Genomic DNA, 26909 nt, shown 5'->3' on the forward strand with positions numbered 1-26909 from the left:
GTGGAGCTGAATCATTTTCAGAGAGATATAGCCAGAATGATCCACTTCTACCCAACAGTTTTTTTCCCCCCTCAATTCAGAAAAGCAACAGATCCAGATCATGCAACATAGGATCTGCTCTGTCTACTAAAACTTGTCCCAGAAGTTTAAAGCTATCCGAGGTACGGAGATTAGCACAACTCTCACTCTACTAGCAGCATGAAGATGGCTCCCTCCAGCAGAGTAAATCCCTACCCATCCCATAGAAAGAGCCTATCACTTATGGATCAAACATCAGTGGGGTTCACATCAAGTACAACTTGAGACTGTTGGCCTTTTCTACAATGGAGAAAGTATGATGAATTGTAAACACTCTTCATGGAAATCTATATAACAGGTCTTAAGTCACAAACCTGAATGCACTGCTACAGTGAGTATACTGGGTTAACACCAATGTCAGCACCTGCCATTAGTTCACAGCCAGCTCAGCTGTGCTCCTTAAGGGGAGGCACAGTCCAAGTGATTCCTCCCCCTATCCAGATATGCAGCCCTACCCCTTGGTGAGCCTCAGGCCTGAAGTGCATTCAATTATTGTATAAAGATGAACAATTAAACAACCCCCTCTAAATTCCAGGTTAAGATGATATTACCACTATCAGTGCAAAAACAAATCCACAATTTTAAATCTTTGTTAAAAATGATGTAGAAAATTAGAAATTTGAAATTAAAACATTATATAGCTAGGCAATTAATTGTTAAAATTGGCAGTTTTATAGTTTAAACTTGTAATCTGTTTGTAATGTTCATTTCCTCTCTATATTTTAAAGAAAACAAATGTGAAGTAGCTTTCAGCTAGCACCAGCAAAGATGTTTCAAAAAAAAAGTTACTATGCGACAGGGTTTGGCAGAGATGTTGCGGCCACAGGGGAATTTAATGGATTTGTGTCCTATAAACTGCCATAAATAACACTGGACTATCACATGACATGGCTGCACCAGACAAGGGCAGCAGACAAAACAGGTTATTTAAAAATGGTCCAACCTGGAAAATGAGAGTGAACTTTTAAATGCATCAAGCAGAGGATAAACTGGCTAATTGCAAAACTGGAGAGGGGAGGAAGAAGGCATGTTAAGACATAAAAGTACAGTATTGAAGTAGTTTACATACAATTAAATGCAACTGGAATAATGGCAGTGAGCCCATGCACCAGCTGGAGAGCCAGTGGTAACCCCATCATGACCAGGAGACCCAACACAATAAAAATAATGAGGCATCTACCTGGATAGCATCAGGTCTCCTGGGTCCTGCAGGGCAGATGCATGGCCACCAGGTACTGCTGGCCAGAGTCTGACAACCCTCAGCATCAGAAGCCCCACCAACAGTGGTGGCCAATGCTGGTACTGTAGGAGGCAAAACTGGACTGGAGGCCTCAGAACAGAGGTAAGCTCACAAGGGCTAGTAGGGCAGACAATAAAGGTGCCTAATCAGGAGCCATGCCTGCCCACAGGAAGATTGCCAGGGTATACCTGGCAGCCCATGCACATGGCCTGTCCCCACTTCCCCGCTGATTAGAATACCATCAGTAGCAGGCTGATGCCTTTAATTGACTACTTAAAAGACCTCAATGGACCTCCGCCAGGAAGGCCAGCCTTGACCTTGCTGACTCCAGATGTAAATCAGGAAGGCCGGGGGCGGGTGGGGCGAGGCGGCATTAAATTCCGCATAGTATTTACAGCATAGAAACAGGCCACTTAGCTCAACTGTTCTAGCTTGACATTTATACTCGACACAAACCTCTTCCCACCCCATTTCATTATTCTAACAGCATATCCGTCTATTCCTTTCTTCCTCATGCTTATCTAGCTTCCTCTTAAATGTATCCATGCTATTTGCCTTAATCCTCCTCGTCATAAAGAGTTCCACGTTCCAACCACTGTGTAAAGAAGTTTCTCCTGAATTCCCTAATTATCTCATTTTTAGCTCCTAGATTTGGTCTTCCTACTAATGGAAACATCTCATCTATGTTTATCCAATCAAACCCTTTCAATCTTAAAATGCCTATCAATCACCCCTCAAAGATAACAATGTCTTGATGTAGAGCATAGACTATGGGTTATTTGAATATTTCAACCATAAATGTCAAATCTTTGAGAGATCACAACACTTCTATTGACGAATATCAAACACTTTTAAAATTGGTAATGTCTGACAAAAGAAAAACTTGTTTATACATTGCATTCCTCATTACAAGCCTCTTCAGTGTTATTAATAGATCCATAAAGGAAAAGAATGACAAGGCCTCAGGTGATACCTGTCCTTCATGCAAGTACATGGTCTCTGCTCAGAATGAGCACCGCAGGTCAGAGATTCGCTAGGATGGGGGGGGGAATTATTCATCTGTCTCAACACCATGTGCTGTTAACACACTGCAACACCAACCCATTGCACACTCAGCTTCACAATCAAGAGAGCGTTCGTATTTTATAAAGCTACAAAATAATCTGCAGAGTCTTGTTTGACTAACTAACAAGACTATAAGGTCTCATGACAAAGTCCAAATAGAACATAAGTGTTAATTTTGATGTCACCCCATTTAGCTTTCACAATAAAAACTAAGTTGCAGAATATGAACTTAAAGCGCACAAAAGACAGTGATTTAACAGTGGCCATGGTTTAAGATTGATTTTTTGTGGGGGGTGGGGGGGCACGTTGTGGGAGGATGCATGGCAACTTTGATTTCTCAGGTTTTGCATCTTTTGTAGGTTAGCATGTATATACACCATTTAATTAAAATTAGACTCCTAAAAAGGTGGCAACTTTGTGGTAGTAAGAGCAGGAGAGAGGTAATGCTTCAATATTCGTATAACACTGAGGGGGAAAAATGTTAATTAGTCTGAATAGAATTAATTTGATCCTTGAGTCACTAACTGCTTAATTTCACTGGGGGAAAAAAAAACACTAAGTTTTTCTATTGATTCTTCATCCCATTGCCCTATTTTCCAACCTACAAGATAGATCTAAAATGTTATACTTTCAAATTAACTTAATTTAACTTGATAATGGAGCAGCATCAATGGGTTTAATCCTGGCTTTTCACCAAAAATCTCAAGCACTCAGATTCTAAAACTTACCACTGTGTCAATTTCTGATGGACTTAGGTGACGCTCCAACTCACCAAAATCCTCCACAGACATAGGTAGAAGATTTTCTGTTGACTGCAGTCTAGAGGGGTGACTGAAAACACAGATAATGATTTATAATCAGTGTTATTCAAAGGTGCATCTGAGATGAAGGGAAGGAATAGATTGCATTTATATTGTGCCTTTCACAACCTCAAGGCATCCTAAAATACGTTACGGCCAAAAAAGTACTTAATTGAACTGTAGTAACAGTTGCAACATGGAGTAACACAGCAGCCAATTTACATACAGCAAAGTCACAATAAAAGCAATGAAATAAATGACTAGAAAATCTGTTTTAGTGATCTTAGAGGGATTAATATTGACCAATAGAGCAGCAGAAACTCTCCTGCTATTTTTCAAAACGTGCCCAGAGATTTTTTTACCACCACATCTAATCCGAAAGATGGCTCTTCTGACATTACAGTATGTTCTCAGTACTTCACTGCAGTGCCAGCCTAGATTATATGCTCAAGTTCCTAGAGTTGGATATGAACCTATATCCTACTGAATTAGAGGCATGAATGCTACCATGGAGCTCCAGCTAAAGGTACATTGAAGTTGTTGAGTTCAGTTTTTATTCTCAGGTGTGCTTTGCCGATGACTGCTGTAAATTTCACACTTTGAGTCTATTTTTAACTCAAATAGTTAGTTTGTTAGGGGAATGGAAAAAGTGGATTACTTTACACTGCAGGAGTTGAACAGTCATAGAATGCCTACAGAAGAGGTGGCCATTTGGCCCATCATGTCTGTGCCAACTTTCTGCAATAGCAACTCACCTAGTCCCACTTCCCCACCTTATCCCCATTGCCCTGCAAGATTTTTCTTTTCAAATAATTATTCAACTCTCTTGAAGGCCTTGATCGAATGTGCCTCTACCATACTCGCTAGCTGTGCATTTCAGAGCCTAACCACTTGCTGTGTAACCAAGTTATTCCTCATGTCACTGTTGCTTTTTGCTAATCACCTTTGTTCACTGGTTCTCGATCCTTCCTCCCTATCTATTCTGTCCAGACCCCTCATGATTTTGAACAATTCTATCAAATCTCCTCTTACCCAGGAACAGGCTCAACCTCTCCAATCTTATCCATGTGGTTGAAGTTCCTCATCCCTGGAACCATTCTTGTGAATCTTTTCTCCAGTGTCTCTAATGCCTTCACATCCTTCTAAAATGTCGTGCCCAGAACAGGACAAAATACTCCAGCTGAGACTGAACCAACATTTTATAAAGCTTTATCATAACTTCCTTGCTTTTGTACTCTATGCTCCTATTTATAAAGCCCAGAATCCTGTACGCTTCACTAAACACTTTCAATCTGCCCTGCGACCTTCGATGATTGTGCTTCAATCATGGTCTTTGAAAGTGCATACCACTTCATCTCTGTCAAATTAGTTTCTCCTGCTCTCTGTTCTAAATCTTTTTATATTTACGGGGTCAATGAGAAAAGTGATTGGTCAGCATATCAAAGCCACAGTGACTGACAGCAAAATGAAGAAAGAAAATCACCTTCATGAAGTAAACACTTAGAAAAAATACAACAGTATCTGTATGTATGAATGCATCATCCCATCTACTCCTGTTCCTTTCTGGTTGTTGTCATTCAAAACAAGCATCAACTTCAGTATCTTTTTGCCAACTTTCTTACCTCAGTACCTGCTTCTCTCCTGGCACAGAATCCAATATGTTTACCTAACAGCAGAAATTCTTGCCACTGCACCACCCACCTCAACCCCCAGCCTGCTCTCAATTCAATCCCAGGCCTTAGAGCTACAAGATTAAATAGTCAGTAAATGCGAGTGGCAAAATGTCAACTAGAGCACAGGATCACCAGCTACAGACTTTTAATTCAAAATTTTTTAAAAATCAAATTTAAAATAAAATGGAACATCAAAATATGGTATAAACCAAAACAATAGTAAACTCCAAATTTCTAAAGCACAGGAGCATTAGAAAAGAGTTGAGGTGTTTTACTTAAATACCAAACTGCCTTTTTAATGAAATAATTTGGTAAATCTGTTCAAGGTATCCCATGGTCTCCATCCCAATTACTCTTCTGTTACAAGACCACCCACTTCTTCCTCTGACCTCACCCAACTCTGCCCCTGCTTCAGGTCATCATCAGCTCAAACCCCCATCCACACTCTTCTGACCTCTATGTTGGACTGCTCCAATGCACTGCTGGCTGATCTCCCATATTCTACCCTCTGTAAACTTGAGGCCACCCAAAATTCTGCTGTGTCCGAACTTGCACTAAATCCCATTCACCCATCACCCGTGTTGATGGGTGGCTTCCTACATTGGCTTCCGGTCAAACACGGTCTTGATTTTAAAATTCTCATCCTCATTTTCCAATCCCTCCATGAACTTACCCCTCTCTCTGTAATCTCCTCCAGCACCACAACTGTCAAGAGACACCTGCATTCTTCCAATTCTGGATATTAGAGCATTTGTGTTTTTAATCGTTGTACCATTCATGGCTGCACCATCAGCTGTCTGGGTCCTAAGCTCTGGAATTGCCCCTCAAAACCCGTCCATCTTTCTACCTTGCTCTTTCTACTTTAAATCACTCTTTAAAACAAACCCATCTGCCCCAATATCTCATGTGGCTCAGTGTCATTTTGTTCTATAATCTCCTGGTAAAGCAAGTTGGGCCATTTCTATCGCGTTAAAGATTTTATATAAATAGTTGTTGTTTAACCAGCTGAAAATCCTAATAATTATCAATCTCAATAATCAAATTCAAATGCATGGAGGAAAAATATCAACTCTTTATACGAAAATATCACTGTTGCTGCAAACTTATTATTTCAACCAAAAAAATTTTTAGTTATAACTGACTTTTAGCTGTAGCAGAACTAGTCTGCCCCTGCTATATAGAACTTTGTAAAAAGTTAAGAACAATATTCAGTCAGTTCATTGAGGATAGCACCACCTACAGTTGAAGGGTAGAGTGGGGCAAGGCCTAAGTTTTGTTACTAGGTTTTAATTATAGGAAGTACGATTACTGAAAGAATGCAGGATCTTGCAGTACATATATTTATAAACTTCCGCTCTGTCTTCCTCTTCCCTAAACCAAGGATTCCCCTCCACTGTCAATGACAGGCCCACATATTGTAAGGTCCTGCATTCTTTCAGTCATTGTACTCCCGTTCTGTTGAAGAGTCATATGGACTCGAAACGTTAACTGTGCTCCTCTCTGCAGATGCTGTCAGACCTGCTGAGCTTTTCCAGGTATTTTTATTTTGGATTTCCAGCATCTGCAGTTTTTTGCTTTTAACAAAAAACTTAGACCTTGACCCATTCTAATCCTTCAACTGTAGGTGTTGTTATCTTCAATGAACTGACTGACCACATCCGCTCCATTTCACCCACTTCTGCCTTTACACTCCCAGACCATGATAAGGCTCCCTTGTCTTCACTTTCCACACCACCTGCCTCTATGTTCAATGAATCGTCCTCCAGTGCAATGCCACTAGCAAACATACCTTCCCTTCCCATCATTCCAAAAGGGTCCATTTCCTCTCCAATACCCTGGTCCATTCTTCCACCACCTGCTCTCATTCCCTTCTGTGAAAGCATAGAAGATGTGAAACCTGCCCTTTCACCTCCTGCCTTCCCACCGTACAGAGCTGCAAACATCCTAACAGATGAAAGTGATTTAATTGTACTTTTCAATTTAGTATACCGTATTTTCTGCTTACAATGTGGTCTCCTCTACATTGAGGCGACCAAATGATAAATGACTGATCGTTTTGCTAAACATCCCCATTCAGTCCACAAGCTTGATCTGGAGCTTCCACGTACTTGCTATCTTAGTTCTCAGCTCCTGTCTTCATCCTCCTACACTGTTCTAATCAAGCTTAAAAGCTTGGGGAACAGCATCACATCTTATTGGTTAGGTATTTTACAGCCTTCTGGATGCAACACTGATTTCAAGAACTTCAGGTCGCATTATCACTTCCATTTTATTTGGATCGAAATTGTTGATAATTATTCTGCTATTGCCATTTACAGCTCCACACGACCCATTTTTTTGCCCTATTAGCACCCTATCTTTCCCCGTCTCTAAACAGTTTTGAAATCTTCTAATCTCCAATTCCTCTAGTTCTGATAAAAAGTTGCCGACTTGAAACATTAATTCTGCTGTTCTTTCCACAACTACTTTGTCTTTGAGTGTTTGCAGTATTTTCTTTTATTTCACCGATTTTACTCATGCTGGCAAAAGTGTGTAAAAAATACAAAACACCAAAAGGTGACTTAAAATGGTAGATCAGTAAAAATTATACAATGCACTGCTTATGTTTAGTAGGTGTACTTTGAAAACATTCTGCACTGACATATAGTGACTCATTAGAACTAAACTACCTTTAATGTGTTAATGTGCTTTAAAGTATTAATATCTATTGGAAAGCTATATATTTAACTATATCCACCACTCACTGGTGGTAATGTACTTCCAACTACTGATTATTTCAGACAATTATACATTTTTTTTTGCAAGGGTACCATCATACTTGGTAGAGTGCAACAAAGATAGATGCACAAGTTTTAAAGAATCTTGGTATGTATTGGGAAAAGATAATTTGCATCTATTCAATTAAAAATTTCACTTTCTTTGATATTCATTACTTCACTCTAAATTACCCACAAAGATCAAGCTTAAAAGTTGAACAATCACCACCTAATTGTTCTAAAAAAAAGTTTGCAGGTCCATCATTTCTAGTTTATTTTGTTTTGTTCCAAGGACTCTTAATTAGTATGATTTGGCTATATAAAAGATAAATGAACAAAATATACTCATTACCTGCATTAAAACAATTTAACACGGAAAGGGAAAAGATTTACAAAAGGTAACTTACACCTCAGACACTGAGATTAGTTCAGTCTTTATATAACCACTGGTCTTGGAGTCATCTACATCCATAGGCTCTGCAGCTAAAAGAGAAAAGAACCAAGAATCTTTAGTTTATATTTGTTGGTGACGAGAGAGTGAGAGTTTACATTGGCAGCCCAAGTGATGGGCAAGGAATCAGAAAATCCGAAGATCACTTAATCTATATCACTTAACATACAGCATGTCATAGGAATTGAACCATTCCAAATAGCCTACATCAGATCTGATGAAGCTCTCTGAACGGGCAGCAGCTCTGGGTAAGGAACAACATTGCCAAAGGGACACATCTGCTGATAAGTATTGAATGTCAGAGACACAACTAAATAAAGCATCAAGATAGCAAATAACTTTGAAGGTTGATCATGGGACACATCTGCTGAAATCCTTTCTGAATGGATTAAATGAATCATATAAATCATTCCCATTCAGGGGTATTTTTTTAGCTTATAAATGAAAACAATGATTTCTTCTCTCCTCCTGCTCCTTAGGAGGAAATGGATGTCTCCAAGATCACTATTAAATATCAGGAGTCTTCTCAGAAATTGGTAAACCCATCTGGAAATAATTTAAATATTTAGACAGTGAGGTTGCTGCTGCTCAACTCTATAAAAACATTTGGGGCGAGATATTTGTGTGCCCTGGCTTTTGGATGCAGGGGTCTGATTTGTGATCTGTCAGAACTGGTCTAGATCTAGGTAATATGGCCCATCCACCTCATCTGTGGCATCCAACATCACTGAGAACAGTAAAGATGATAGTATGCTCAGGCCTAATGCCCCTTCTCAACCTGCAGCTCACCCTCATCCTGTTATCTGGCATGATGAGCAAGCTACAGAGGATGTGACCACGGACCTCTTGCCTTCCACTTCACCCTCACCCCAATCTGATTTTCAGATAACCAAGAACTGCTACCTGTCCAGACACAGCAGTCCCAGGGTGAGGGAAGAGTAACACCACACCATTGAAGAACTTGATCTGGCAGCCACAGTCACCAGGGTCAGATACTGGCATGGTGCATACCCGAAAGGCTAGTAATGAGATGGGATCTGCATGTGGTGGGCACAAGTGGGATGCAGCCACAAGCAGGCAAGAGAATAATTTGTGTTCCAGCTCACTGGAGGGAGAGGTCAAGATGAGTTCTGTTGCAGGAGACTCAGGACCTCAATGGGATGAGATACAGGAGAGTGCTGATGAACACGCAAACAAAGATGCTTGGTATATTGGCTGGTCTGCCTGACAGTTTCCTTAGGAACATGGAGGATTCAGCTCCAGCTGGCAAAGGCATCAAGCAGAGCTTGACCTCTCCGTTCTCAATGCTCCAGTGTCAGATCCAGAGGCACTGCAACTGTAACCCCAGGCCTGCTGCAGTCTGTGTGTATACAGGTCATCAAATCCTCTGCCCTCCATTTAAGGATATGGCAACACTTGCTGCTAAATCCAGGATATCACCACAATTTGCCCAAAAACACTCCAGTGTGCTTCCAGAGACATGCAACAGCATAAGTTATTCAAAATTACTTTGCATTGGTGCTGGGCTTCTCTAGTAACTGTATGTTAGTTCTTTGTTGAATGGCAAAGAAATTCCTCAAACGGACCTACATTGTTGAAATTTGACAATTGGGCATCACACCAGCCAGTAGAAACATCAGCACCACTTCACAGATTTCCAGTGCATGCAGGAGATGCCTGCAGGAGCACCCTTTCCAAAATGCAGTGCTGCACTTGACTATGCCCGGAAACGACTGGAGGCAGTGTGTGCCAGTCGGGTGTTCAGCTCTACAATGCTATCCCCAGCAGCACTACAGATCCAAATTTCACACAGACGGGGGTTCTTCTGAAGGGCCAAACAGTTTTGTTCATCTATACTTATAAATAAGCAAATAAAAAAAATGGAAGAAAAACTAGAAGCTGCTTATAAAACAGTTGCAAGCACATCATACACAGACTGCAATGTGCTATTTTCATACCTGGGTTTTGTTTCACTGTTGTGAAATTAAGCATTCGTAGCACTAAAAAGGAAGTGGGACATTTGGAAGGTGTTTTTTCCCCCAACACATTCCAGAATTTATCATCCACCCTGCACCCTCTCCTCCAAAAAAGATCCTCATTAAAACCAACTGAACACCACAAACTCAAAAAGAAATTGACCTCCTTTGTGCCAAAGAATTTCTGTTAACCGTTAGCCTTTTTGGTGAGATCAGTTTGCCCACTTAACTGAAAATACTGAGGATCTGATTTTCAAAGCGGATGCAATGTTATGTTCTGCAATGTTAATCTTGTTCGTACAGTTCCATCACTGCTTGTACCTACAACAGCAACATTCAAGTGGATGCACAGTCACAACTGATTCAACTATATTGTATTAGTTAAATCTTATTTTATTTTCAAGATGTCCAATGCTATTGCAGCGATTATTATTTAAACGCTCAAAAAATCCTACTTCATCACATTGGGTCCATCTATACTTACGATCTTTTGGCCTGGAGTAATACTTCCCAAACGCCTGATCTTTGGGGACCTCAGGATACAAATACTTCAATGGATTTTCAGGAATATTTTCAGCTGCCATAACTTTATAATTGCGAATGATGTCTGGGAAAGTTACCGCTGACAGTTGATGCTTTGTGTATGGCTCTACCGAGTGAAATTGAGACTCATCTAGGAAAAATAAATTCAGACAGTTGCAAGTTTTGGGAAAAAAAAAGTACACAAAATTGCATCTAGATGTGCCCTACTTGTTGCAGGTGCCCGCAAGTGATACGCAACCTAAGGGACATTCTCAACTCTATGGACTGTGGCACACATAAGCAAAATAAATAAATAAATCAGGATTCGGTTTTCATGTGTCCAATCTTAAACTTTTGAATTCAGTATACATTAATGTAAAATCTACTACAGCTTCCCATCCCACCCCCACTTGGAGTGAGTTTTACATTTTACGTCCCCCGCTGGTGTATCTGAAGGTGTTGGGGATGGTGTGGGGGGTGGGCACAGAAAGCAGGTGGCCAGCCCACTTTAAATTGTTCACTCAAGGACCTCATTCCACCTCCACTGCAATATATGTGGCTGGTGAAAGCTGCAGCAAGGCAGGCAACCTGGCAGGTTTGACAATGCGGGATGCTAGTGGGAAGAAAGGAGGGTTACCCTCTTTGGGAGGGGAGGGGAGGGAGGGGGGTCCCTGTGGCAATGCCCCTCCACCAAAAGATGAGAGCCTCCCTCTTTGTGCCTTCCCCCAGCCTCTAAAATCCAACACCCTTTCCCTCTCTGGGGACTCCAATCCCTACCTGTTCAAAAAGCCCAGACTTACCCAAGTCCAGGAGACATCTTCTGGCCTGGGAGCTGCCTGTAGTCCCAGCAGTGGCACTGCTGGGACTAGAGCTGCAAGCTAATCTGATTACCCAGCAGCTCTCTGGGGTAGGACTTCCTGTCCTGAGGGACGGCCATCCCACTATCAAGTAATTAAAGCCACCCTTAAAATTCACCCCATACTTTGTTTTTAAAAATATCCATTGGAAATCCAGACATTTGCATATTTGGAAATAATTAGATTGCTTCAGCTGTCAGCTTTGTCATATGGCACCATTTAGATAATAAAACATTTCCCCATTCTTTTAGGTTACAGGCCACAATCCTAGTGAGGTTCATATGCACCTGGGTATACCTATTTTCAAAAGCAATATGACCACCCTGAATCACCAGGTTCCTCTGGAATGCAGGAACATGGCAATTCCTGGTCTCTATATTCCCCAAACCCTCCTGCACTAAAGATTTAACAAAAGAGGGAGTGAAGGCTCTATCCCAAGACGACCCAGTAGAAATCTTGATATTCATGTACCTGGGTCCCAACACAATATGCAGCCTTTGAGGTACACTTCCACCAGATTTATGGTGGTATGAAAAAGTCACAATATGCAGTCCCAGTGATCTTATGAATTATTATAGATCTGTGGTAGAGTTCATTTTTTAAATGAACTATTTTGTAAGATTGTATTTTTTAACCTGCAAATTATTTTACTCCTTCACTCATGCTCATAACTACTCCTGCAAAGAGATCTGCTGTCATGTTATTTCACGCTATAAGAGTTCCATTTCTTGTATTGACAAAAAAAACTTGAAGCATTTTCAATTGAAGCACTATGTTATTTCAAGGAGGGAAATCAAAATATAGTCAGCTCATATTTCCAAGTGCCAGATCCCTTGACTGTGAAGTTGCTGACAGCTTCAAAGTTATATGTACCTGAAGAATGCTTCAAGCTATTAATGTGTATATTTTTATGTAAACTTATATATTCCGGTTTGTTAATCACCTCAAGCTCCAAAAAAAAAAAAAAATTCCCTTCAAAAAAAAAATGGTTGATGGAAATTTAAGTTCTAGTTAGCTGGATGTTTTTTTAAAAGTTAATTATGCAATCAAACCAATGCCAACTCGTTAAGTGAAGCAGTGTTAATAATTTGCCATTTTAAAATCTGGAGTCCAACAGTAAAGCACAAACTACAATCGATTTGCTTCATTCCTCTTTTTTTTAAAAAAAAAAGTATCTTCTTGATGACTAACAAATCTAACCAAATTAAATTTTTGAGACTTGTACACCTATAGAATTCAATCCACTCACCACTCAGTGATATTTCGACCCAGGTGAAAGTGATGGCACCTTCCCTACTGCTCTCGCTGAACCTCAGTAAAAATGTCCCTGGCTGTCTGCCCTTCAGCAAAGCACGTTCTTTTTCCTTACTCACAAAACCCATGATCCACCTGAAATGATCAAAGGCAAGTTTAGATTCCTCACATTCATCATGTTTTATATATTAAAAAAAAACAGGTGACAGATAAAAATCTACTCCACTAACTTACATGGCTGTCATATAAGTTTTGTTATGCTCAATGTTATTCCACTTACCCATCATTCCAGAGAGGCAGAAGGTGCTTTTTGATCAACTCTAAGATACCTTCAATCCACAGCCAGAATGAGAAAGGCTTTTCATTCAGATTTTCCTGCAATATCAGAGAGAGTAATCAAAGGGAATGTGCAATTTTAAAATTCAATTAGCAGCAATAACTTTGATTTAGAGTTAACTAGTTACCTTGCAGAATCGTGTCCATGGAATAGTACTGTCATTGAAGCAATTATTTGTACCTAATATACAGACAGACCAATTTTGTAAGTTGAACAATTTCACATTTTACTACAGTATTATGCCTTTAAATAACAGTTTAAAAATTGAATTCTTCTAAGGTGATGTGTTTGCAAGATTCCATGTTTTCTACTAGTTAGTCTTGTTTTTTGTACAGCACGAAGTGATGCTTTTAAAAAATAGCAATCATTTTATTTGCACCACCTGACTTTTAAGTTTAAATTATAACAGAATTCTTTCAGGGAGAAATGCCTTCTTTTAAAAACACAGCCACAGCATCAAGAGTTAACAGCACTTAATATAATGAAGGAAGAACATGTAAACACAGTTTACTCAGCTGCATACACACTCTTTGATCATTGTTTATTCTCTCTTAACATAATGATGTTCAATTAACTTTGCAGAATTCTAAATGCAAAAATACATATGCTTATCATGTCTACGTATTGACATGCAGTCAGTGAATAAAATGCTAAGCATCTCAAAATAACTAAGGCAAATACATATTGCCAACCTTCATAATAAATTTTGGATCAACTAGAAAATGGAATATGACAATATATTTAATATATTACACAAAATATTGTTAAAAAGTTCTTTAATGCATTCACTGGCAGGGGTTGCAAATCCCCAACATTTGTATATTAAAATGTTTGCACTTTAAGTGGACCACACAAAGTCTGGGTTTCTATTCAGCAAATAATGTTGTGCCTCATTCATCCAAAGGAAAAATGACTCAACCAAACTGCATTACATATAGGGTCACTATGCGAGGGGAAACTCTTCAACTAAATATTTTCACCTTGGAAGCTTTCAAGGACAGCCAGGGACCTCCTCTCCCTAGCACAACTCTAATGATAACATACAATGAGAGGAGTTACAGATGATTCTGTTCCTCCATGAGCTTAGTATGATTTGCTGTCCTTCCTAAGTCAGAGTAGAATGAAGCATTTTCTTTTCAGATTTGATTATTGATTTTCTTACCTAGCAACTTCTCTCCCAGCATGCCGAGTTGTTCAGCGTTAAGACCTCGCTTGGTGACAGAGGAGAACTGCCAACTCAGTACCTCAGATAGCTGACTCCATGTGGCAGCTGGGGGGTTGGAGAAAAAAGCCAAGATCTGAGAAAGAAGGAAAACAAATTAAAATAGACAACATACTTCAGGATGGCTCATATGCACTTAGGGCTGCATCTTCTGGTTGGCGAGCGGGGGGGCAGGGCCTGCTCGCCAACGCATAAAATGACGCAGGGTGACATTGGGCAGGCGTCCCGACATCACCATGCGTCATTTAGATTTTCAGTTCGGCAGGCACACAGCCGACTGTCAAAGGCCTATTAAGGCTATTAAAAAAGTAATTAAACTGATTAATGGACTTGCCCGTCCAACCTTAAGGTTGGCGGGCAGGTGAAGAGCCCAGGCAGCCTTCAGAATAAACACAAAACCTCATCGACCGGCAGGATGAGGTTTCTTTAGGGTAGTAAAATTTGTATGAAATGTCTAAATAAAAGAAATTGACATACCCCAGCTCATGTGACGGTGTCACATGAGGGGATGTCAATTTTTTTCCCATCTTTATTCAATGTTTGAAACCTGAGCCGATCTTCATGAGGCAGCACTTTGCCTCAGAGATCTGTGCGTTCTTTCGCATACATGTGCAAAAGAGTACACTCCCGGCTCAGGGAACTCTCCCCGTGCCCGCTCAGGGAGCACAGTGCATCCTGGCACACGTCACGCTGGACGGGGCTTAACTGGCTCGCCCACATAAAATGGCAGTGTGCCCCCAAACGGGAGCGTCAATCAGGAACCTGCCCATTCCATCCCCAACAGGAGATCCTGCCCTTAATTATTTCACAATTTTTTCTGTCCCAAATGTTGCGCCAAATTATGTTTTTTCCAAATTCACAATTATAATTAAGTTGAAAACCCATTATTTCAGTTACCATGTTTTTACTGGTACAGAGTTTGTATGTTAATGCACAAGAGGATCAACTTGGTCAGAGTGTTGGTGGGTGAAATAGGAGTAAAGAATCCAAGTTTACACTGAATATTTTATTTAAAAACCATTCTGAAAACTATAAATCAAATAGTCAATATTCAACATCCAATAGCTCCACCTTAGACGTTTTCTTTAGTTCTAACAACATGAAAAATAAAAACAAAAACAGAATTACCTGGAAAAACTCAGTAAGTCTGGCAGCATCGGCAGAGAAGAGTTGACGTTTCGAGTCCTCATGACCCTTCAACAGAACTGAGTGAATCTTAGGAAAGGGGTGAAATATAAGCTGGTTTAAGGTGGGGTGGGGGGTGGTGGTGGTGGTGTGGTTGTAGGGACAAGCAAGCAGTGATAGGAGCAGATAATCAAAAGATGTCACAGACAAAAGAAAACAGGCGTTGAAGGTGGTGATATTATCTAAATGAATGTGCTAATTAAGAATGGATGGTAGGGCACTCAAGGTACAGCTCTAGTGGGGGTGGGGTGGAAAGGCTAGGAGGGCATAAAAGATTTAAAAATAATGGAAATAGGTGGGAAAAGAAAAATCTATAAAGAATTATTGCAAAAAACAAAAGAAAGGGGGAAGAAACAGAAAGGGGGAGGAGATGGAGGAGGGAGTTCAAGATTTGAAGTTGTTGAATTCAATATTCAGTCCAGAAGGCTGTCAAGTGCCTAATCGGAAGATGAGGTGCTGTTCCTCCAGTTTGCATTGGGTTTCACTGGAACAATGCAGCAAGCCAAGGACAGACATGTAGACTCAGTTGGGGGAAATGCAAGTGAAATTCTGCTTCAATTGAAAGGAGTGTTTGGGCCCTTGGACGGTAAGGAGAGAGGAAGTGAAAGGGCAGGTGTTGCATCTTTTGCGTGGGCATGGGGAGGTGCCATAGGCAGGGGTTGAGGTTGAACACTCCTTTCAAGTGAAGCGGCATTTCACTTGCATTTCCCCCAACTTAGTCTACTGCATTCGTTGCTCCCAATGCGGTCTCCTCTACATTGGAGAGACCAAACGTAAACTGGGCGACCGCTTTGCAGAACATCTGTGGTCTGTCCGCAAGAATGACCCAAACCTCCTTGTCACTTGCCATTTTAACACTCCACCCTGCTCTCTTGCCCACATGTCTGTCCTTGGCTTGATTCATTGTTCCAGTGAAGCCCAACACAAACTGGAGGAACAGCACCTCATATTGAATTCAACAACTTTAGATCTTGAACTCCCTCCTCCATCCCCACCCCCTTTCTGTTTCTTCCCCCTTCCTTTTGTTTTTTCCAATAATTTATATAGATTTTTCTTTTCCCACCTATTTCCATTATTTTTAAATCTTTTATGCCCTCCTAACCTTTCCACCCCACCCCCACTAGAGCTGTACCTTGAGTGCCCTACCATCCATTCTTAATTAGCACATTCGTTTAGATAATATCACCAGCTTCAACACTTCTGTGTTCTTTTGTCTGTGACATCTTTTGATTATCTGCTCCTATCACTGCTTGCTTGTCCCTGCAACCACACCACCACCTCCCCCACCGCCCCCCCACCACTTCTCTCCCCACCACCTTAAACCAGCTTATATTTCACCTCTTTCCCAAGATTCACTCAGTTCTGTTGAAGGGTCATGAGGACTCGAAACGTCAACTCTTTTCTTCTCCGCCGATGCTGCCAGACCTGCTGAGTTTTTCCAGGTAATTCTGTTTTTGTTTTGGATTTCCAGCAACCGCAGTTTTTTGTTTTTATCAACGTGAAAAATAAATTCATTTGAACTTCAGCAATTTTAAGATTGATTTTTTTTTTGTTTTAATTTGTTCATGGGATGTGGGTGTCACTGGCAAGGCCAGCATTTATTGTCCATCCTTAATTGGCCTCGAGAAGGTGATGGTGAGCCACCTTCCTGAATTGCAATCCATATGTATTGTAGGTACACCTACAACAACAGTGAAGGAATGGTGATATTTCCAAGTCAGGATGGTGTGCGACTTGGAGAACTGTCAGGTGGTATATTCCAATGTGTCCATTGCCCTTGTTCTTCCATGTGGTAGAGGTTGAGGTTTACAATGTGCTACTGAGCAAGCCTTGGAGAGTTGCTGCAGTGCATCTTGTAGATGGTATGTACTGATACCACTTTGCACTGGGTGGTGAAGGGAGTTAATGTTTAAAGGTGGTGGCTGGGAGAATTTAAATGATTTAATATTAATCCACTGGAAATAAGCATCTCCATCCTAGTGTTAGAAAAATAGGGTTTTTTGACTGGCACAGACTCAATGGGCCGAAGGGCCTTTTTCTGTGCTGTAGACCTCTATGACTAACTTAAATGAATAATTTTCCATTCAGTGCTGCTGGCAAGAAGCATTGCCCACATTGAAAATCTGGACGTACACAACACAACATCTAAACTTCTGGTGTGCACCCTTGTCAATACAAAGTCGGCAAGGTATCCCAATAATGTAAATGCAGCATAGCCTCAACCTATTAAAGCAGGTGACCCTTTGCAGAGACACCTAACAACGCCAGCCAAAACATAACACACAGTGTACCTTAGCCTCGCTTACGAGCATGTTGTACCACAAAATAGAAGCCCAACCACTGGGGAGCTGGCTAACATTGGATATCACCACCAATGGCAATGATGTAATCTGCAGCAGTGGAGAAAACAGTCCTATTATGAAATGCATCATTCAACAAAAAAGGAGTTAGCCAGTTATACTCTAACAGAAAGCATAGATATTGCAGCACTGAAATACCCAGCCATTTGAGCTATAACAGCTATACATTAGGCTAGCATTTCAAATTGGAAGCATTTATTTTAATCCCATTCCTTCTACTGTCTCACATCCTCCCTCAATCTTTATTTGCAAAGGTCATATTCAGTCACTTGGATCATGCTTTAGTCTCCTACTCAATAGTAATTGCAGCAAGACATTCTGGGCTGAACTTCCTTGGAGCAGCAATCAGCATCAGGTTGCTACTCAGTGCCCAATTATTTGTGTGACTTTTCTTTCGAGTCTGTCTCATCTGACCTACCCACTCAGGTCAGGAGAGATCCAGGCAGCGCAGCTCATCCTTAAGGCCCAGCCGAGGTCCAGCTCTGTTGAAGTGAAGGAGGATACACCCCCCCTTTTTTTTTTAATGGCACTAGCTGCCATAACCCAGGTAAGTTAAGGGTCCCATTGAAAGTTAAAGGCCCTGGACAGGCCAGGAAGAAGGTAGGTGACTAAGGTAAGTGGATAAGATTTTGGGGGAGGGAAATTGGAGGTCTGGGGAGGGCAGGGATGGTGGTGCTGGGGATACTGTGGCAGGGTGGTTGGTGGTCACTCTGGGTCTTTACAATAGTTACCCAGAAGTTAGGAGAGATTTTAATTCTAATTTTTTTCTGGAGTAACTATTGGTGTAAACACGTCAGAACCATCCAAAATTTGAGATTAAAATCGCATTTTCGGATGGTTCCCAGTGCATGGTAGTTGCCCAGAGAAAATTTGCTCTTCTGGGCAGCTGTTGTGCAAACCCTTACCTTGTGAAGTTCCTAGAGGAGTTCCCCAGTGCATCTTTTGGGTCCTCCCCAAAATCCAACATTGGGGAGCCTGAAGTTATGGCACTTCACGTTCCCGTAACTTTCTTCTTTTATTCCTCGCATGATAGCAAGGGCTACGTTTTCATCTGCCTATACTAAGCAAGCCCCAATCGGAAAGACAAGACAGGTCGTGTGCGGGACATTTTTATACTTCCCCTCTACCATTTTCCCTGGATTGAGAAATTAGGTCATGACCCAACACCCATGTAAAATGACATTGGGCTCACTATTTAAATGCCTGCTCCAAATTCAATTTTTCCTGTCATTGCTATTTCCCTCAAGGAGAATGAATTCCTGAAGGCTGTGTGAACCATGCCACGCAAGTCAATTCATGAACCTTCGGGGAAGCCTGCTGTGGAGATAGGAACCTCTTGGCAACTTCAACTGTCATAATGCGTTTGATGACTTAACCATGTTTCAGTGCAGGGAATGATCATAGGGCTCTGTCCATAAAATATTGCATTAAATTGACTAGCATTCTATAGGGGTTCAGATGCATTAGAGTACTTTCTCCAGTGGATAAGTTCCTCTTCTGCATTCTGCAGTGTGGAGAATTAGCTATAAATGTACATTGGGGATCCTATGATTTGATTTTCACATTGATTTAAATGTCCTGACATCTGCTGAGCCTTTGAGGCACACTTTCAGTATGTACTAGGTACACAACCAAAGAACCATAAAACACCAGCAAGTCTTTGATTGCAATGGTCATGAAATTTAAAAAAAAGCTATCTAAAAATCCCTTAATAAAAATGCCCCCTCTTAAAACTGTCAAGCACAGGCAGTGCAAAACCTATTGAAGAAGCCTATATTCCACTTAACATCTCCTAATCCTGTCCAAACCCCAAATTCACTTATAGAAGTGCTTCTTTTTTTACCCTGAAAACATCTTACCTCTAGATCAATTATCAGATTCTGATGACAGAACTGAGTCTCAAAGCTGATGCAGTGAAGCTCCTCAGTCACAATAAGGGGGCCCTGCTTAGGGAGAATTGAAAAACTAGTTTTACCAAATGATTTTAAAAATGATTTTAAAAGCATAATACAAGTGGTTTGATAAAGTAATATCAAGATGGGGATTTTGCTTTCAATGCTTTGGGGGTCAAAGAAGAGGAGACCAGCAAGAATTGAAATGATGGGCAGGTAGGAGTTGGTGTATTCAAGAAGCTGGATATTTTACAGGGTGAAACGTGTGAGGTGGGTGAGGAGATGTTAATCTTGGAAGTAACCACAACATAACACTTACTTCTGTTGTTCGGCTGCCTGCATTTTTCTGTTCCTTCAGTTGCTACAATTAGAAACAGACCATAACACATTAAAAATAGGGTTCTAGGTTTTAAAATATGCACTTTGATGTAAATATCATTATTGAACAAAGCTATCCAAATGTTTGATATTCATGGAGCTGCCTACCAGATGTCGGAATTCAGCAGCTAGGCTTCCATTCGTTGACTCTTCCATGTTCATCACTTTCGTGTTAGTTCCTAGTATATTAAATTTTCTAAATCTATGAGGAAGTAAATGAGAGTAAACACATATGCATGAAAAAAGACAAAATTTCAAAAAAAGAAAATCAACCTTGGAAATAGATGCCAGTACTTACCCCTTTACAGAACATTTTTCAGTGACATCCCTGAACAGAAATTACACTGTTACATTGTATTCTTAAAATCTACTACTTTAAAGTTTTTGCATTAATGACAACATCCCAACAATCTTAAAAAAAAACTGAGAAACGTTCTAGTTTGACATTACTTCAACTTGTTCTGAAAACAATATGCATCTCAACTGTTCATGTTAACTCATGGTCATGTGCCATACAAAGAATATTGACTAGTCTTTAAGTTTACATTTAAATTACTACTTTCCCCTGATAAGATGCCTCCTATAATTTGCAGCAAAACACATATGAAAATAAATAACATTACGTACTTGTCAAACGATGCTTTTACACGCAGTTGGTAATTTAGTTCTGGTAGCCTTACCAAGAGCCTGTAACAAAATCAGAAAAAAAAAGTAAGAGGTGCCCTATAACAGATTAAACAGAGAACCTCGGCCCCGTGTCTAAATTAAAGGCATTTCCTTAAGTTAGCAATTCCAAATCTTACTGTTTGCCACTCCCATTTTTAAAGTCCCTGGTCTTAAGTCTGTACTTCACTAAAGGGAAATATGAGAGGCAGATGTCGGCTTTGCTATCAAGTCTGACATCGCAAAACGTCTGGATATTCATAAACAACTCATGACTCTATGCCTACCTCTTGTGAACAAGAAGTACATGACAATCATCTGTGCATATGCTCCAACAACGACTAGTGCTGAGGATATCAAAAATCAAATTATAGACAAACTATTGCAAATTCTCCACAGGAGGAGAAGCTCAGTGTGATGGGGGACTTCAGCATGCAAGGGTAGGAGCTTGGGATGGTATCCTGGGGAATCAAGATGTGAGGAAATGCAACAACAGTGGTGTGCTTCTCCTCAGTCTTTGCATCCACTGGCATACGATAAACAACACTAGCTTTAAACAGAAGACAAGATACAAAGACACTTGGATGCACGCAAGATCTAAACACTGGCATCAGATTGACTTTATTACCACCCAGTGGAGCAACATAGAAGATGTTATTATTGCCAGGGTTATGAGATTAGTGGCGTGCTCTACAGGTCACTCCAAACTGAAGTTTACTATCTCATCGAAAAGGCAACCAACATGCACCAGACCCCCAAGAAAGCCTGTTGTGTAGAAACTGGCATCAACAGGTCGCTGCGAACAAATCAGGCTCAGACAGAAGGAACAGCTGTCATCTAACATCATCACATGTGTTTTGTTCGAAGCGGTAAGGTCAACCTTCAACAATTCTGGAAGCTGCCAATTATATCCTTGGAACACAGAAAAGAAATCTGAGATTGGTTTGATGAAAAAGATGATCAAATTAAGGAACTACTGCTGGAGAAAAATGCAGCAAATGCAGCACATCTGGGAAACAAAGACAAGCACATCACTGTTGTTGCATTTCCTCACATCTTGATTCCCCAGGATATTCCCAAGCTCCTACCCCTGCATGTTGAAGGCCCCCATCACAATGAGCTTTCCCCCTGTGCAATAGTTAAGTCTATAATTTGTCCTTCGATATCCTCAGCACGAATCATTGTTGGAGCATATGCGGAGATGATTGTCATTTACTTCTTGTTCACAAGAGGTAGGCGTAGAGTAATGAATTGTTTATGAATATTCAGACATTTTGCGATGTCAGACTTAACAGCAAAACCGACATCTGCCTCATGTATCACTTTAGTGAAGTATGGACTTAAGACCAGGCACTTTAAAAGTGAAAATGGCAAACAGTACAATTCATAATCACTAACATAAGGAAGTGCCTTAATTTAGACACAGGGCCATGCTAAGAAATCAATCCAAGAGAGCAAAAGAAACCTGCAACAGAAGTTAAGTAGGATCCAAGACACGTGACGGACCAAACAAGCCTTAAAGCCAATGTTGATCAGCATAACGTGAGGAATTTCTATAAATCTGAAGACTCTGCATGACCCTCCCTCACGCGGCTACTTAACCATTCACAAAACAGATGGAGAATCTCTCCTAACGGACAGGAGAGTTATCAAACAGCACTGGGCTGAGCACCTCAGGTCTGTTCTTCACCACCCATCCACCATATGGAGCCGCTCTAGATAAGCTTCTAGACTGGCCCAAATGTGGACAGCAAACCTTCTGTTGGAGGTTGACAAAGTCATCAGATCCCTACACTCAAGGAAAGCTCCAGGCTCAGACAGGATCCCAAGAGAAATTTACAAATCTTGGGGGCCTAGCTAGCTGTTAAACACTCAATTATAATCAAAGAATGTGAGATCAACAAACCATTCCTCAGAAGTTCAAGGATGCCACAATTGTTCACTTATACAAAAAAGGACAAAAATCTGTGTGACACAACCATAGAAGAATCCCACTGCTTCTGATAGTTGATAAAGTTATAGCAAGGGTCCTACTCAGACTGGGAAGCCACAAAGCACAATGTGTACTTCTAGAAAATCAAAGTGGGTTCAGCAAAGGCAGAAACATTTGCAGCATGATGTTTACCCTTTGGTAAATACTGAGAAATGCCACAAATAACAGATGGGACTCTACTGTGCCTTTGTTGACTTGAAGAAAGCCTGTGATACAAAGACCACAGATATTCCACCAATGTTACGAAAGTTTAATCATACTTATAATATTTTTCTGGTTTATTGTGAAAGTAGGTTTATAGGGATGAGTATAGATTGTCCTATCTTTGTGATTTAAATTACTTTGGAATCAGGTAGACTACAAACTTGGAATTATCAAAAGAAGCTTAAGAAGCTAGGTGTAGATAAAAGCAAAATACTGCTGATGCTGAAAATCTGAAATAAAATCAGAAAATGCAAAAGCTAAGCAGGTCTGACAGCATCCATGGAGAGAGAAATAGATTTAACATTTCGAGTCTGTATGTCAGCTCTGAAGGGTCATACAAACTCAAAATGTTAACTCCGTTCCTCTCTCCACAGATGCTCTCAGACCTGAGTTTTCCAGCATTTTGTTTTTATTTAAGCTAGAAATGTGTTCGAAATGCTAATGAATAAACATGAATGCTGGCTTGGCATGCAAAGTGTGAAGGGAATTTGCATATTTAGATAAGTGAAGGTATTGTTTGGATTTCAAAAGGAATATTAGTCTGATTACAACCAGCTAGATAAGTAAGGCAAAGGAGTGTGTTCATTTTTCCCCAAAGGTTACTGAGAATACTGGCAACATGAAAGTTTTTATATTATGGGAAAAAGGTACCATTCCAAATACATATGGAACAATAGAATTTACATATTAAAAAGAGAGAAACATATATAAAAGGAGGATGAAAGGCTATGTTAGGAGAGGGCCATTTAAGATCTAACCAGGGTGCGTAAAACAACCTTGAAGAAGCCTTCAGCCATTTGTGCATAAGTCTTATATCTAGTAACTGAAGTTGGGGAAAAGCCTTTTGGAATTCCACTGTCAAGCAGGTACTGTGTTAAATTGCTGGTTTTGTTTTTAAATCTAAAATCTATTTTGGACTGTTGCCTTAAAGGGGGTGTGTAACTGGGAGTCAGGTTAATTAGAAATTTTAGGAGTTGTTATAGTATTAAGTAATTGTAGTCTTATGTATGTGCTTAAAATCTTTTATTTTGTTAATAAATACTTTAAATTATTTTAAAAAAATCTTTAAAAGGTCTTAGTAGATTAATTACTTCTGAATTCAGTGCACATATCTTCTCATAATAAATACCAATTGCAAAACCATTATGATAGAGGGACCACGTTTCCCTTGTGGATTTGGTCTGCCTGACACACATCATCTGCCACGTCATAACACCAGCCATCACCAAATTCTGACTATAGGCTACCAACTATTAACTATCAATGACACAACCCTGAAGGCTGTTGATAACTTCACCTATCTTGGAAAGACAATCTCCAGAAATGTCTGCATTGATAGTGAGGTATCAAATAGAATTGCCAGGCAAGCTCAGCATTTGTCCATTTACACAAAAACTATGGAGGAAATTAGGTATTAAAAACTTACAACAAAACTTGCTGTGAACAAAGCTCTAGTAATATCTACCCTCGCAAATGCCTACAAGATAAACTACTTACTCCAAACATATTGAACAGTTGGACAGATTTCATGAGATGCTATCAAATGAGAGAATGAAGTGCCAAATGCTGAGGTACCTCAAAAAGCAGAAATATCTGGAACTGAAGCACTCAGAGCCCAGTTCAGGTGGAGTGGACAAGTAGTTTGTATGACTGATGATAAAATTCCTAACGTGGTCATATATTTACAACTTAACTTGGAGACATTGGAGATTAATGTTCGAGGACTCCTTGCAGGTGAGCCTCAGGAAATGGGTATGTCCACCACAGACTGGGATAAAAATGCACAAGAACGAACCACTGGAGGAGCAATCTCAAGTAGTATCAATGTTCCCTTTATCAGGCTCCAAAGCCATATTAGAATGCATAACAGTTTCTATGTATGCAAGAAATGGCAATCTTCAAATAAAAGGAAAACCCACAATGACAATAGACTTAAGATCACACTACCAAGAAACACAGATTTCAGAGGATAGTCTGGCTTCCATCACATAATGCATAATGACCAAGAAAGGCAATGCTACAAATTCAGTTATACAAGGTAATGGACACAATATATTAAAGTACAGGCCTTATCTCTGCTTTTTGTGCACCTTAACACCAGTTTGCTATTTAAATGTTTTAAAACTTTGTCATATCAATAACACAATCAAAGCATCTGCAGAGTGATCATTAAAGGCTATGGGTAAAAATGATTCCTCTAAAGTGTCACACTTTTCAGCTACAGTCTACAGCTCGTTCTGCCTGGTTAATACTTTCAGTTCCTCAATACAGACTGTATGATCTATAGCTCATAATAACAAATATTGGGGCCTGTTCAGAGCCATCAAAATACTTACACATCAGAAAGCTTCCCAAAGGCTCATTCAAATCATTCCGGTGAGAAATTGAGGTTCAATTCCAGGGTCAAGGTTAATTTAGCTCGAGATACAGATATATAGCAAACAACCAATGATCTTATACTACATCCAACCTGTGAAGCCTAATATTTATCTGAATGAAAGTTACTCATGATGGAACATTAAAAAAATCACTAACCTTAACTTAACAGTAAACTGCACACCAGTTTTTAGGACCATTGGTCTCTGTGGGTGAGTTGGCATGCAAGGCTGACGCTCCACCACGAAGGAACTAAAGTAGAGTGGAACATAAATATATGCAGTTTCACTTAAACAGTTCACAAATAAAGTATTCTTTTTTTAAAAAAAATGGTAATATGCTTAACTCTCTCTGGGTAGATGGTAATAAAAGTCAACAAGTGAATGATCGAAAAAGAGCATCTATTATTCACAAGGGAAGAATGTGCACTAATCAGGGAAGGTGTTGGGAGAATTTAAACTGGAGGATGTAATAAATTTATTTCCACTTTTACATTGATGCTCATCGAGTTCAGATACTGGGAGATTCTATGGGAGTACATAATATACAAGTGACTATTTCTGCAAAATCTCTACACTGCTGAAAAGATGGTTATTGGAGACAAGCAGCAATGGATATGTTTAATTTTGTTCAGTTTTTTTTTGGGTATGGTCACAGTTAAACAACCTACCAAAACCCATTGTCTAAGGAGATAAACTGAAGAATGACCACTTGGCAAAGATCGATAGAGACAAATTGGTCTTTGCCAGTAGTAAAAAATGGGCTCATAGCAAATCAGCAGTTTCTTTTACAACAGGCCCAATTTTCCTTTCTGTTTTGTGTTACTGTGTAGACAAGAGAAATCAGTCTTACAAGCTTAAAAACGGAGGGAGTTTGGATGAAATGTTTGAAGAAGTCAGGTTTCCTCAAGCCTTCCTTGAAATTGTTACCTTTTAATAAGATTGCGAAACAAATTATTGTTCCTTTCTTCCAAAAATTGTTTGTTGTGAGTAATGGGGTCCCCATCATATGAATATTTCTGTTCAAGCTCTTCCAGTTTCTTTAACTGCTGCCGAACCTGCTGCAAGCTCTCAGCCAGCAATGTGAACCTGAAAGCACAACACAAAATATAATAAACTAAACTAATCAGCAAATACAATATCAACAGTCCATTCTGAGCCAGAGGCATGCAACCTAGCATCACGCAATCAGGTGTCATGACACTGAACATCATGTGATCAAACCTCCAGGAATGCCTCCAACCAGGTTTGGCAGCCCTATTCCACTGGTACATCATGGAGTTGATAAGCTTCTAATAGTCCCCTACCCATCCTCTAGCACATTAAACAGTAGAAGCTGCAGCACATGGGAAGGATGGGGTTCCAGGTCAGGAGTCTGTTGGATATTAATTCCACAAAATTTGGCTGGACTCTCCTAGGTACTCAAACTACAGCAACCACCTTATCATGTGCAGGCTGGCAACATAGATTCAAGGTAAGAACTTCCCATGCTCAAATGGAAAAGAATCCTGGGATGGCAATGAACTAAGAAATCCAACAAGTAGAAAATGAACTGAAATCACACACTCCTGGCAGGCTGCAAAATTAGGCATGATCCCAGCTGAGGGCAAAGACTTGGAACACTAAGC

At 40.2% G+C, this 26909-nt stretch overlaps 1 protein-coding gene across 4 annotated transcripts in view; it reads right to left on the bottom strand.

The window, feature by feature from the left end:
• The window catches only part of stat1a (signal transducer and activator of transcription 1a), a 57610-nt gene that overhangs the window by 8230 nt on the left and 22471 nt on the right, over positions 1-26909 (bottom strand). For 2 of the 4 annotated variants that reach the window (XM_041201227.1, XM_041201228.1), the window contains exons 9-23: positions 26212-26370; positions 25442-25534; positions 20674-20733; positions 20345-20374; positions 20155-20248; positions 19988-20029; positions 19636-19722; positions 17708-17806; positions 14172-14307; positions 13137-13189; positions 12953-13047; positions 12668-12807; positions 10524-10712; positions 8020-8095; positions 3112-3214 (exon numbers count right to left, since the gene is read on the bottom strand). In XM_041201227.1, coding sequence (XP_041057161.1) covers positions 3112-3214; positions 8020-8095; positions 10524-10712; positions 12668-12807; positions 12953-13047; positions 13137-13189; positions 14172-14307; positions 17708-17806; positions 19636-19722; positions 19988-20029; positions 20155-20248; positions 20345-20374; positions 20674-20733; positions 25442-25534; positions 26212-26370 — 1456 coding nt within the window. Of the gene's footprint in view, positions 1-1021; positions 1084-3111; positions 3215-8019; positions 8096-10523; positions 10713-12667; positions 12808-12952; positions 13048-13136; positions 13190-14171; positions 14308-17707; positions 17807-19635; positions 19723-19987; positions 20030-20154; positions 20249-20344; positions 20375-20673; positions 20734-25441; positions 25535-26211; positions 26371-26909 lie in introns of all 4 variants that reach the window. The other 2 variants (XR_005944599.1, XM_041201229.1) reach the window with 2 other exon arrangements.

This window comes from Carcharodon carcharias, chromosome 12 (assembly GCF_017639515.1).
Source record: "Carcharodon carcharias isolate sCarCar2 chromosome 12, sCarCar2.pri, whole genome shotgun sequence".
Lineage (NCBI taxonomy): Eukaryota > Metazoa > Chordata > Chondrichthyes > Lamniformes > Lamnidae > Carcharodon > Carcharodon carcharias.